The 12,763-nt window shown below is 52.7% G+C and overlaps 2 protein-coding genes across 2 annotated transcripts in view; both read right to left on the bottom strand.

The window, feature by feature from the left end:
* Positions 1–1,008, bottom strand: part of SLC27A5 (solute carrier family 27 member 5) — a 7,966-nt gene extending 6,958 nt beyond the window's left edge. The window contains exon 1 of the mRNA XM_027861087.1: positions 408–1,008. Within this exon, the coding sequence (XP_027716888.1) occupies positions 408–987 (580 nt within the window). The 5' untranslated portion in view covers positions 988–1,008. The remainder of the gene's footprint in view (positions 1–407) is intronic.
* Positions 1,009–8,844: 7,836 nt separating this feature from the next.
* On the bottom strand, positions 8,845–12,455 carry LOC114042385 (platelet glycoprotein VI-like). Its single transcript, XM_027861069.1, has 6 exons — positions 12,407–12,455; positions 12,063–12,098; positions 11,391–11,675; positions 9,574–9,861; positions 9,181–9,222; positions 8,845–9,022 (listed from the first exon to the last, which is right to left on the bottom strand). Exons 1-6 carry the CDS (start codon positions 12,438–12,440, stop codon positions 8,874–8,876), a joined length of 834 nt encoding a protein of 277 aa, XP_027716870.1. The 5' UTR covers positions 12,441–12,455; the 3' UTR covers positions 8,845–8,873.
* Positions 12,456–12,763: the final 308 nt, after the last annotated feature.

The following is a 12,763-nucleotide window of genomic DNA, read 5'->3' as shown; positions in this document are numbered from 1 at the left end:
GTAGAGGCAGGGTCGGGGCAGGGACAGAGGCAGGGACAGAGGTAGGGTCAGGGACAGAGGCAGAGGCAGAGCTAGGGGCAGGGGAAGAGGCAGAGGCAGGGTCAGGGACAGAGGCAGAGGCAGAACCAGGGACAGGGGTAGAGGCAGGGTCAGGAACAGAGGCAGAGGCAGAGCCAGGGGCAGGGGCAGAGGCAGAGCCAGGGACAGGGGCAGAGGCAGAACCAGGGTCAGGGACAGAGTCAGAGGCAGAGCCAGGGTCAGTGACAGGGGCAGGGGCAGAGGCAGGGGCAGAGGCAGAGCCAGGGTCAGGGACAAGGGCAGAGCCAGAGGCAGAGCCAGGGTCAAGCTCACAAGCAGACACAAGGGCAGACTTTCAGATGGATGGGCTCTGTCACACACTAACCTACCTGGGTCAGCCAAAAGGATGCAGGACCCAGCACTGAGCACAGCATGGAGGAGGGGGGGCCCTCGGATGTGGGGGTTGATCCAGGCGACCTGGCAGCCTAGCTTACTGAGGCCAAACCAGAGACTGAGGGTAGAGATGCCTTGGGGCCCGAGGAAAAACAGGGCAGCCACATCTCCTTCCTTCAGCCCCACAGACCCATGGAAGGCTGCACCCAGGGCCCTGGCCACTTGGCAGCTCTTGTGATCCATCTCCCCCAGGCTCACCTGGAGGCCAGAGGCTGCGTCCACCACCATCAGCCGGTCTGGATTAGCCCGGGCCCGGGCCTCAAACAGGTCCACTAAGGATGTATAAAAAACCTTGTGGGCCAGATTGATGTATAGGAGGTTGCCTATGTAGGCCACATCTTCTGGCAGCCAGCGGATCCAGGCTGGGAAGCTCTGGACCAGAGATTCAGGGAGCCATTGAGAAAGCCACGGGAGCCCTATGGTAGGTATCAGCCACAGGCACTGCCACGGCCATGGCAACAGCCACAGGGCTGCCAAGGGCAGAAGGAGGAGAAGGGCTGTCACCCTCAGCCCCATCCTTGATAGCAGAGAAGTGAGGAGGAGAGGCCCAGGCACAGGGAGGGTGAGTCTGGTGAGCCACCAATGATTAACCCAGCCCCAGATTAACCCAGAGAGCAGTGGTCCTCCGCCCCTGAAGGCCCTCCCCCTGCCTCTCTCTGGGTCTCCTTCCCCTGTTTGTCTTTCTTTCTGACCCCTCCCTCTCTATTTCCTCGCCCTCACTGTTCATGTATCTTTCTGTTAATCTCTGGCTCTCTTTGTCTGTTTCTATCCCTGTCTCTGTCCCTCTGTCCCTCTCTATCTCTCTGCTTCTGTCTCTGTCATTCTCTTTCTGTCTCTCTCTTTCACTCTCTATCTCTCTGTCTCTTTCTGTCTCTGTCTGTCTGACTGTCTAACCTCTGCCTCTGTCTCTGTCTCTCTCTTTCTGTCTCTAAATCTCTCTCTGTCTCCCTCCCTCTCTCTCTTTCCTGGCTCTCACCATTCCTGTATCTTTCTGCCAATCTCCGGCTCTCACCATTCCTATGTCTTTCTCTACCCACATACGTGACTCCATCTCCCCTTGTCTCTGTCTCTTTGTCACTCTCGGGCCTTCTCCCCATTTGAGAGACCTTCGCTCTGTGTCTCTGTGGCTCAGATCCTGCCCTCTCAATCTCTGTCCTGTTGTCCCTCCTACTTCTGATACCCTATCTCCTTCTCTTTAGCCTCTTCTCTGTCTCTGTCTCTGTCTCTCTGTCTCTCTGCCTCTCTCTCTCTTCCCCTCTCCCCCTTCCACTCCCTTCCCTCTGAAGGGACAATGTGTCTATCTCAAGGCAGCCTACGGCTTGAAAGAGATGCAGTCTCAGAGGGTTTTTTGAGATTCCTCTATCTCAGGGCATCCAGAGGAGGAGGTGGGGATGGAGCTGGTTCTCCTGAGCCCCACAGGACAGTCCCAAGTGCAGTGGGGAAAGTGAAGAGGTTGACGCGGACCAGGAAGGACTTCCTCCCAGCCAGAGCTGTCCCAGAGTGGGGCAGGCCACCCCAGGGGTGGTGGGCTCTCCTCCTGGTGCAGCTCAGGCAGGGTTGGGCCCAGAGGGTCCTGAGGCTGCTCCAGCTCTGACATTCCGGGAGTCTCTAGCTGAGCCCTAGCACTCAGGAAGCCTGAGAGGACAGAGAAGGACCAAGAAGGAGTTGGCAGCGTCCTCGGACTCCAGCCTGAGGCTTGCGAAGGGCTGGTGTGGGAAGCAGCAAGGAGCTCTTGGGTGTAGTCCTGCTTGGCAGACACTGGCCAGGTCTTGGTCCTGCCCTTCCCTGTGTCCCCCATCTCTGCGATGGATGTGTGGGGTGGTGGGATCTCTAAGCACCTCATCAGTACTGACAGCTCAGAGCTTGGGACCCTGCAGCCTCCTCACAGGGAGGGAGTCAAGGGGATGCCACTGGCCTGGGGCCCCCCAAATGGCCCCTCATTGTAGAGGTTTCTTTTTAGCCTTTTTCTCTCCTTTCTCCTCCCCCTCTCCCCGTCCCCTGCCCCATAGAACAGTGAAAACAAGCTGAAACAAAGAGGTCTATAGCATAAGTGCATAGTCCAGCCTACCAGATTCCTCCCCTGGCCCGGCCGGCAATGGCATTTCCCAGCATTTCCCCTGTGGCTGGCCTGCAAATTCCAGCTTTGAGCCTCTGGCATTGCAGCAGATCAGTACAATGACGCAGCTCTCTCTAGAAAGCGGTTCTCATTATAGACGGCTCCTGTCAGGCCACCTCTCTGCTTCACTTCTCCCCAACTTCCTCTGAAACTGTCTGTTTCCCACTTCTTATGGGACAATTCTATCCCGTTTCATTCATGCGCCATCATTTACTTAGCCTTTCCCCAATAGGTGGCCATCCCCTTACTTTCCAGTATTTGGCTACAATGTAAAGAGCTGCTCTGAACATTTCTGTGCCATGGGACCTCCTGCTCTTTCTTTGATCTCTTTGGGGACATAGGCCTACTACTGATATAGCTGGACCACAGGGTACGCACAGTTCCATGACCTGGGGGCCAAAGCTCCAAATTGCTTTCCAGAATGCCCCGACCAATTCACAAGGAAGGTTTCCATAGGGAAAAAAAATGATTCTCTCTCCCCTCCTGTCCCTCCAGTCCTGGGTCCCTCTTGAAACCAGCCGAGATGAGGTAGACCCCCCTGATCCTGACAAAAGGTGAGTTGTCCCACCTGCTGCCGGGTGGGAAGGGCGGCTCTTTCTCTTAGAAGGTTCCCTGGACAGGCCAGCTCCATCACACCCTGCCTGCCCAGCCACCCAGACATCACTAATCCCCAAACCGAATACAAACAGACAGATCACTGAGAGGCCTGGCTGGCCCCCGGCTGGTGTTCCCTGACCCAGCTTCTGCCCCAACAGTAGCTACAGGGAATGAGGTAGAAGGTTCGGAAGGAACCAGCTCAGGAACTCTGCAGAAGACAGTGCAGACGTCCCAAGTCGCCTCCAGAGACCCCTTCCAGTCTGGCAGGGGCAAAGAACTGGGTGGCAGGACCAGGAGACAAGAAACAGTAAGGCCAAGGGATCTCAGGGGCCTGGCTCCTGACTGCTTAGAGAAAGAGAATGAATGCGTGCATTCACGTGCATGCATGAATGAATGAATGCATGAATGAATGCATGAAGAAGCACTGGGCTAGGGAAGTTGTCAGGCCCTGGGCAAGAGCCTCTGCTGGTCAGAGGGTGTGGCTGGGCTCCATGGGACCTTGGACAAATTCTTGCAAAATTAGCTCTTTGGCCTTAGGGACCTGAAGTCCTTCCAGTTCCTCTTGTGGGTGCCCGGCTGGGCCTAGCGAAAGAAGATAAGAAGAGTTTCCACCTGAGAATGAGGGCAGTCTTGGGGGGGGGGGGTCCTTCAGTAATGCTGCTACTGGTGTTTTACACACATTATCTCGTCTAAGCCTTATAACTGTCCTGGGAGGGAGGTGTTATTATTCTTTGTTTTATAGATGAGGAAAATGAGTCAGACAGAGCTTAAGTAATGTAACCCAAAGTCATTTAGTCAATAAGTGTCAAAGGTAGGAATTAAATTCACAACTCCCTGGACACAAAGACCAACATTTTATGTGCTACACCCTCATTGTTGCAGGGCAGGGGTGGGAGATAAAATTTGTGAGGAGGGAATCAGAGGGGCATGGCCCCTCAAACGCGGTCCCCTCACCCCTACTCTGAGAGTTCCCCACATTGCCAAACTTCCCAAGTAAGAAGGGCTCACTCTGAGAGACCCCCGGAAAAGGTGACATTGGGACTGCTTGCCTCCCTGCACACCAGGCCTCTGGCCCCACCAAGGCTCCTTCCATTTCTCCATACTCTCAGGCCAGAGTGCAGTGGGCCCTCAGGAGGGTCACCACCATGTGGGCTGGTCCCAGGGCTCTAGTCAGTAGGATGGCCTGAGGCAGGACCAGTGTCATACACTGGCTATCACTGCTATTGGAAGACAGGCTCATTCTGGGCCCCCTTGGCTTTGACTCCAACACAGCCTTTGGCCCCTACCCCTTCAGCAAATAGAATCTGAGGGCCCCAGTGGTCCCCAGAGTCCTGGAATCTCAGACAGTTGGAAAGCAGCTTCCGGCCCAGCCCAGACCTGAGCAAGAGCCCCCTTGACAATGAATGGGCCTTGTCCAGCCTCTGCTTAGAGCCTCTGGGTTGGAGGGAGCACCCTCCCAACTCCTGAGGCAGCCCTCTCATTGTGAGGCAGTCTCATCCTTAGTAAACTGCCTATAGTGACTTCTTGGGAATGTCCCCCAGCTCTCCTTACTGGGGTGGAGAGGCCTTGAGCCAAAACTCCCCAACATGACAGCCCTTCAGATATTAGCGGCAGCTGTCCTCTCCACCACCACCACCCCCCCCCCCCCACCAGCCTTCTCTTCCTTCAGGGAAACATCCCCAGGCCCTTTTAATTTTGCTGGAAGACAAAGGACCAATTACCAGGGGTCCTCCCATAGTAACACAGCCCCTCCTGGGGTCTCAACTTGTACCCCTCAGCAGCTGCCCAGGACTTGGGGCAGCTCTGCTGAGTCTGGGGGCCTCAAATCTCTCAGGCCTGGAGCAGTGACAGTTTCTGGGCCCAGGCCTCCTCCCCACTAGCCCAAGGTCACTGGTTCTGCTGAGCTTTCCGGTCTGTGCTCCTAAAAGACATTACAGATGGAACCCGAGGTGAGCCGGAGGTCCAGAGAGAACTGGCTGACCTGAAGCTTCACAGTGAGGCAGGGGCAAGACTTGGTCTTGGGGGGTTTTGTTCTCGGATTCCCCTTGTCTCCCCGGGGTTCCGGCCAGTCCCCTGGTGGGTGCTAGGCATAGGGAGAAGGTTCTTCTGAGCTGTGTGCGCCCCTGGGGCAGCGCCAGTGCCAGGCCCCACGTGACCAGAGGAGCCTCTTGGCTGCCCACATGGCCTGGGCCTACGTGGCCTGGACCCACAGCTTCCCCTGTCTTTCCTTTCGCCAAGCCAGCCTCCACTGAGCTGCCAAATAGACTTTCCCAAAGTATAGGTGGGGCCACATCACTCCCCTGCTCAAAGAAACTTGGAGGCTCCCTCTTGCCTCTAGGGTCCAAGGCAAACTCTTCATTTTGTATTTAAAGTCCTTTGTGACCCAGCTCCAACGTCTGTTCCTTCCCCTTGTGCAGTCTATATTCCAGCCAGATAGGCCTCCTGGCTTTGCTCTCAGCTTGTAGTGGACAAAGCCTGGGTCCTGGGTTCAAATCCCACCTCTGACAATTACCACCTGTGTGACTTTGGACAACTTCCTTGGGCCTCACTTTCTTCACCTGGACGGCCCCTGAAGTTCCTTCTCGCTTAGATCGAATATCCTCTGATCTCCCACCTCCAGGCTTTTGCACTAGCTTATCCCCTAGGCCTAGAATGCCTTCCCTTCTGCCTTTACCTCTTGGAATCCTTACATCCCTTCAAGGCTCAGCTCAAGTGCTCATGGAACTTCTCCTGGTGCCCTAGCTATTGGTGCACCCCAACCCCTGAAATTACTTTGTATTTTTTGGAATATATTATGTAGCAACTCATCTATGCGCAGCAGATTCTGATGCCTTACCCCAGGACCACCTACCGCAGAGGCAGGCTTGTTTTTTGTCTGTCATCTCAGCACTAGGACCAGCCTAAGATTGCGAACCCCAGGATGAGGACAGGGCCTGGACATCTCTCCAGACCTCTTCCTCCGGGACACGTTTCCTTCTAATGCCGGCTTGGGTTATCCCCCCTTACTCACTGTTCTAAACTGACTTCTCCTCCAGATGGCTACCTCCTCTATGTAGGGAAGGTGCCATGGGATAGGCACCACGCCGGTAGAATCAAGTGAATGTTACCAGACCAAAGGAGGTGGCTCTCCAGAGGAAGGCCCAGAGCTCTGTGCTGTTTAACATTTTTTTTCATGAATGAATGAACCTCCCAAAACCTAGAAAGCATTTGCTAAGCACTTACTGTATACAAACAGAGAAGCGAAACAGCCTCTTCCCTCAAGAAGCTCACATTCTAATGGCGGAGACAGCACGGAGAGAACGTTTCGGAACCAATTCAGACAGAAAGGTCCCACGGTCCTTAGGGTACCAGGAAGCAGATGGTGCTGTCTCTTCTTGGATGGGATTCCCACCGATCCAAAGTCTATCAGTTTCTTAGATGGAACCACTTGACGTTGCCAAAGACCTTGGTGGTGAGAACTCTCTTGGGGGGCTGTCCAGTGGCTTGCAGTTGCCGGTACAGGCTCCTCCTGGCTCTCCCTAGAGGTCCCTCCCAGACCTCCCTTGGGATCTGAGCCAGGTGGGCTTGCCTGTTCTCATGGAGCACTTGGGGGGATGGCTAGCTCCTTCTCCCCTGGAGCCATCTCCCACTGGTGGTGAGGGCTGGGCTAGAAGTAGGGACTGGCCATTATTCTCAAGACTTTTTAAAATCCCAACTTGGATAAACATCCAGAGGGTGTGTTTCCAGGCCAAAGGAGATTTGGAAAGCAAACTCAAGTTCTGAACAACCTGTTCTCTCTCTCAAAACCCCGAACTGCTTTCCAGCACAGGTCCCAGAACACATTATTGCTCCTGTCTTGCCCACTTCCTCCAGCAATGGTCCCATCTTGGACCATCCCTGACCCCTATTTAGAGGTCTCCAGGCAAGCTGGAGGCTGTGGGATTGGGGGGATCTGGTCGCCTCCGGTTATGTTTATTATAATCTCTCTCAGCGCCTCATGATGGATTTCTGGTCTCCTTGGGTACATATTGTAAAATATGTGGGTCTGGTTATTATTGTGAACTCTCTGGGAGTGTGTGGACTTTCTCCTCCCTCAAAGAAGTTCCTGGCCACCTCAGGTATATTAGCTGAATGCCTCTTGTGGTCAGTGGCCTAACACTCACCGCTGGCCTTCTTATGGGTGGGTCTGGCACCACTGAGATACATAGGTACATGGGGATCTCCCCTGATGCCCGTGAGATGTGTACTTATTGAAATGTTTCCCTCTTTGTTTCTGGTGCCAGGCACATGGTAAGTGCTCAGTAAGGAGACCAGGTGTGACTCTTGATACTCACTTCTCTTGTCTGCACCTCAGTTTCCTTGATTATAAAATGAGGCAAATAATGTTTCTATCATTTGTTTCATGGACTTCCTGTTAGGACATTTTGTGTATGCCTTAAAGCCCTAGAGGCAAAGAGAATTACAATTTTTGTGCATTCAATGCCTACTATGTGCTAGGGGAGGAGCTCAGGTCTTAGGGTTTTAGACCTGGGGGGTTGGGGCAGAGCCTTCAGGTGATAGTTCTAGCAGGTGAACCGAGGAGCACCTGGAGGCATAGCATCTAGTGAGACCGCTAGACTAAGGTAGGTAGCAGGCCTGAGCTAGGGTGGTGGCTCAGGGTAGTAGGGGGAGTCCCATACATGCAGTGGTGGGAGAACCCCCCCGAATTTGATTAGCTGTTTGGATTCATAGGGTGACACAGAGGAGCATTCCAAAGCTATGAAGCCGGGTCGTCCCTGGGAGGATGAGGATAGCGACACCCTCAACAGCAACAGGGAAATTAAGGAAGAGGATCAGGGTGGGGGTGAGGGGGATGGAGTCCTGTTTTTGTCCTGTTGAGTTAGAGACATCTACAGGACACCTGGGGAGGAGCTGAGGAGGCAGCTGGTGAAGCAGGGGGAGTAGGGGGAGAGAGGGGAGTGGGCCCAAGCCTCTGCTCTGAATGAGGCCATTCTTTTTGCCTGGAGGATAAAATACAAAGTCCTCCCTAATCTGGCTTCAGCCTGTCTTTCCTGGCTGATCACACCCCCGCCTCTTGGAACACTCAGCTCCAATAACCTCCTCCCCTCACATTTATTTTTATTTTATGGCTATCTTTTATCTATATAGCCGTGATCATATTGTCAGCCCTGTAAAATGGAAGCTCTGTGTAGGCAAGAACTATCTAACCTTTGCCTCAGGACTGCTGCTGGCCCCCCCCCCCCCCCCCGATGCTAAGTGGCCAGATCACAAAGGAGGCAAGTGGACTGGGAGGAGGAGCAGAGGGCAGGATGCCCAGGCCTGCGCTGGCCTTGCTGATTAGGGCTGCCCCCTCAGGGCCGAGACCTTGGAGCTGGGCTGCTCCAGCCTGTGGACGCTCCTAACACCTTGTCATTTGACCTTGAGCAGCAGCTCATGAGACTGACCTTGGTTAGTTGGTTATGGCCATGATACCTGTCTTGCATAACACATGGGGCAGCTCATTGAATACCTGGCCAGAGATACTGAGAAGATAGCGGTACCTGGGATAAGAATAGGGAAGCCAGGAAAAGAGCTAGCTGGGAGCTTGGGGGACAGCATGGGCTTGGGAAGGGTCCCCCTCACCTGGCTCCCAAGTGGAATACCCTTGGACCACAGAAGATCAGGCAAGAAATTCCCCCAGATTCTTTATTGATTCACTCTATCTGTGGCCTTAGGGACCGGCAAGAGGTTTCTTTACTTGCTGTTGGGCTGACCCCCTGTGTCTCCAGGCTTCATTCATCAGAGCCCCCAGGATGACCAAAGTTATACCAGCTAATAACAGCCAGAAGCTGATGAAGTTATGGTGTGCAGACATATACTCTTGGAGAAGGGAAGAAAGGGAATAGAGGAGAAGCTGTTACTGGTACAGAAACCTGGAAAGAGGCACAGATCTGTAGCTTCCTCCCACGCCCCAACAGCCAGCCAGGGTCTGTCCCCAGATGCCCCTCAGGGGAGTGGGGAGGTACTTCGTCACTCACCATCGTTAGGAGTCTCCTGTTGTAAGTTCCCTTCCTTAGAGCCTGTTGGTTGGGGAAAAGGAGAAAGATGAGAAGAAGCTGGGCCTACCTCTCCTCTCTCCTGGGTCTCTATGGTACTTACTCTGGATTCACTGAGCTACACAGGTCATTGACTGACGTCCTAGGGACTGGGAAAGTGTGGGGCTGAGGACAGATTGAAGGAAGGAAAAGACCCTGACTACTTGTAGCCCGCCCACCCCCTGGGTGATAATAAACCTCCTACAGATCCCCGTCCCTTGCCTGTGTACCCCACTAGGAGAAGAACCCTGGGCAGCAGTCAATCCTCCGGTCCTGTGGGACATATTCAGAGGACCTGGGGCTGGGCTTGGGGATCTCCCTACCCCGCCTCCTTACCTGAAATCTTGAGCACCAGGGTATCGCTGGGTGTTGACCAGAGGTAGGGGAAGTCACTATCAAAACTGTAGCATAGGTATGTGCCACTATGGGAGACCATCACAGTGGGGAATAGGAAGTTGGCCTTGTAATCAGTGGAGACCAGTGCGTGGGGCGCGTTGGCCCCAGTTGTCTTATAGAGAACATATCTGTCAGACCTGAGCTGTGACTCACAATGCAAGGTCACATCCTGTCCTATAGTCACAGTGGAGCCTGGATTGGCTGAGATGGAAGGTTTGGGGTACAATCCTAGAGGGAGAGAAGGAGATCCCTGAACAAAGGGGAGCTCTGGCCTCATCTCTGCTTGTTTGTTTGTTTTACTTTTTTTAAAATTTATTTATTCATTTTTAGCTTTCAACATTCACTTCCATGAGATTTTGAGTTCCAAATTTTCTCCCCATCTCACCCCTTCCCCAACCCCAAGATGGCATGCAATCTGATATAGGCTCTATGTATGCATTCATATCAAACCTATTTTCACATTAGTCATATTGTAAAAAAGAATTAGAACCAATGGGAGAAACCACGAGAAAGAAGAAACAAACAAACAGAAAAAAAGAAAAAGATCAAATAATGTGCTTCAATCTGCATTCAGACTCCATAGCTCTTTGTCTGGATACGGATAGCATTTTCCATCGTGAGTCCTTTGGAGTAGTCTTGGATCCTTGCATTGCTGAGAGGAGATGAGTCTGTAAAGTCAGTCATCGCACAATGTGGCTATTACTGTGTATAACGTTCTCCTGGTTCTGCTCACTTCACTCAGCATCAGTTCATTTAAGCCTTTCCAGGTTTTTCTGAAGTCCACCTGCTCATCATTTCTTATAGCACAATAGTATTCCATTACATTCATATACCACAACTTGCTCAGCCATTCTCCAATTGATGGGCATCCTCTCAATTTCCAATTCTTTGCCATCACAAAAGGAGCTGCTATGAATATTTTTGTACATGTGCATCCTTTTCCCATTTTTATGATCACTTTGGGATATAGACCTAGTGGTGGTATTTCTGGGTCAAAGTTTTTGCACATTTTTCTAGCCCTGTGAGTATAGTTCCAAACTGCTCTCTAGAATGGTTGGATCAGTTCACAACTCCACCAACAATGCATTAGTATTCCAATTTTCCCACATCTTCTCCAACATCTATCATTTTCCTGTTTTGTCATGTTAGCTAATCTGATAGGTGTGATATGGTACCTCAGAGTTGTTTTGATTTGCATTTCTCTAATCAATAGTGATTTAGATCATTTTTTCATACGACTACTGATAGCTTTAATTTCTTCATCTGAAAACTGCCTGTTCATATCCTTTCACCACTTATCAATTGGGGAATGACTTGCATTCTTATAAATTTGACTCAGTTCTCTATACATTTTAGAAATGAGGGCTGGCCTCATCTTTGCATCCTGTCCCAGGGAGATATCTATGACCTGGGGGACTCCTCCCTTCCTCTTTGAAATTTGGATTGAGTTCTACCATTCCTCTCTATTCTGTCCCACCTCCTGAGGTCAATAGGGTGGGGACAGATTTCCTAGGAGGAATCTCAGGACTGCCCCTAACTAGCAGAGTGACTTTGAGCCAATCACTTCCCCTCTCTGGGCCTCAGTTTCCTCATCTGTCAAGTGAGTAGCTTGGATTAGATGCTTCCTAGGGTCCCTCCTGGCTGTATTTTTTCTGTGATTCCTTAACCTGGGATTCCTTTACTCTTCTTCCAGGAGGAAGGGGACACAGGAGGGGGAGGACATGAGAGAGGGGCATGACCAAGCTCATCCCCCTCACCTGTGACCGTCAGCTCAAACGGATCACTGAGTTCTGACCAGTGGTTTTGACTCTGGTATCGACACCGGTAACGACCTGCTGTCTCTGCTGCTATGTCTGAAATGAAAAACTTGGCCTCCTTCCAGGGCCCAGGTACTTCCAGCATGTCTTTTAGCTCTGTGCTCCCATCCTTTTCCAGAAGGAACCTCTGGGCCTCTTCTGAACCATGGCAGCGGACAACAACGGACTTTCCCCAGGGGATCACAGTGCCAGGCACAGCCCACAAGAAAGGTTTGGGAAGTGTTTCTGAAAGTGAAGCAGATAGAATCTTCCATCCCAAGGGAACCTCTCCCTGAGTCTCTCTGGGTCTCCCTCAAAAACAGGGAACCATGGACAGGAGGGGTCAGCTGAGGGCTAGGGTACAGCCTGACTTGGGACTGGGATTAAGGAGAGCTCCCCTCACTTGGTTCCCAAATGGAATGGCCCTTGGTCAAGATGCCCCACCCCCCCAATCCATCCCAGGAGACCGCCCCTGATTAATCTATTGGTTCACTCCATTCATCTTCCATCCTCAGCTCTTCAAAGCGCCTAGATGCTGGGTATCCCTATCCTCAATACCCCTGGGCCTGCCAAGCAGTCATCTATATACTAAGCTGTGAAGGCAGAAAAGGGGGTTTGAGAGAAAGGATTCACCTTTCTGTGCCGTGACTCCCTGGCTCAAACACAGCCCTCTCCGAGAGGACCCAGTGAGAGAAAAGAGGTTTCCTCCACCCACAGCCAAACCCTCAGCCCCCCACCCACTCTGGAGGAGGCCTTCTAGTCATAGGATGATAGAAGTAGAGTCAGGAGGGATCTCAGAGGTCATCTGGCAGGTGAGGAAACTGAGGCCGGGGAGGTGACCCGACTGCCCAAGGTCCCACAGGGAAATCATCAAAGGTAAGAGTCAAGTGCAGGTCCTCTGGCCCTGCAGCCTCAGAGCATTCTGTTCTGCGTGATCTGGGAGTCCACTTCCCCTCCCTAAATCCCCTAGAACTCACCAAGACAGAGCAGGGCTGCCAAGGACCCAGGCATGTTCCTGAACCGAGGTGTTAAGGAACTGTGAGGACTTTGGGCCGGGGGCAGAAGATGAGCTGAGGCCAGTGGGAGGTCTGTCTCTTTCCTCCCCTATGGCCAGCTTCAGAGCTCCCCCCTCATGACCCCCTTCCCTCTTGGACCCTGTGTCATGCTCCTGGCAACCCCCCACTACCTGCGAGTGCTATTGTGATGACACAGAGCCTGCTGTGCTGCCTTGCCTGGCTGAGGAAAGTCCAGGCTGGGGAGGGGGGGCTGGCCACAGATGAGAGACAACCTTGTCCTAAGGCGTAGGAGGGTGGGACCGTAAGCTGGTGCCGTGC

This window comes from Vombatus ursinus, unplaced genomic scaffold, assembly GCF_900497805.2.
Source record: "Vombatus ursinus unplaced genomic scaffold, bare-nosed wombat genome assembly UNPS02014417.1, whole genome shotgun sequence".
Lineage (NCBI taxonomy): Eukaryota > Metazoa > Chordata > Mammalia > Diprotodontia > Vombatidae > Vombatus > Vombatus ursinus.
Note: the sequence above shows the minus strand (reverse complement) of the source record. Positions and strands in the feature narration are given on the sequence as shown.

Bases quoted from the DNA above. Each gene is read 5' to 3' on its own strand.
- LOC114042385 (XM_027861069.1), bottom strand. From the start codon at position 12,440: ATGCCTGGGTCCTTGGCAGCCCTGCTCTGTCTTG. The intron at 11,676-12,062 runs GTGAATCCTTTC...CTTCACTTTCAG, and splicing joins GGGAGTCACGGCACAGAAAG to AAACACTTCCCAAACCTTTC. The intron at 9,223-9,573 runs GTAAGGAGGCGG...CCCAACCAACAG, and splicing joins CCTGGTGCTCAAGATTTCAG to GCTCTAAGGAAGGGAACTTA.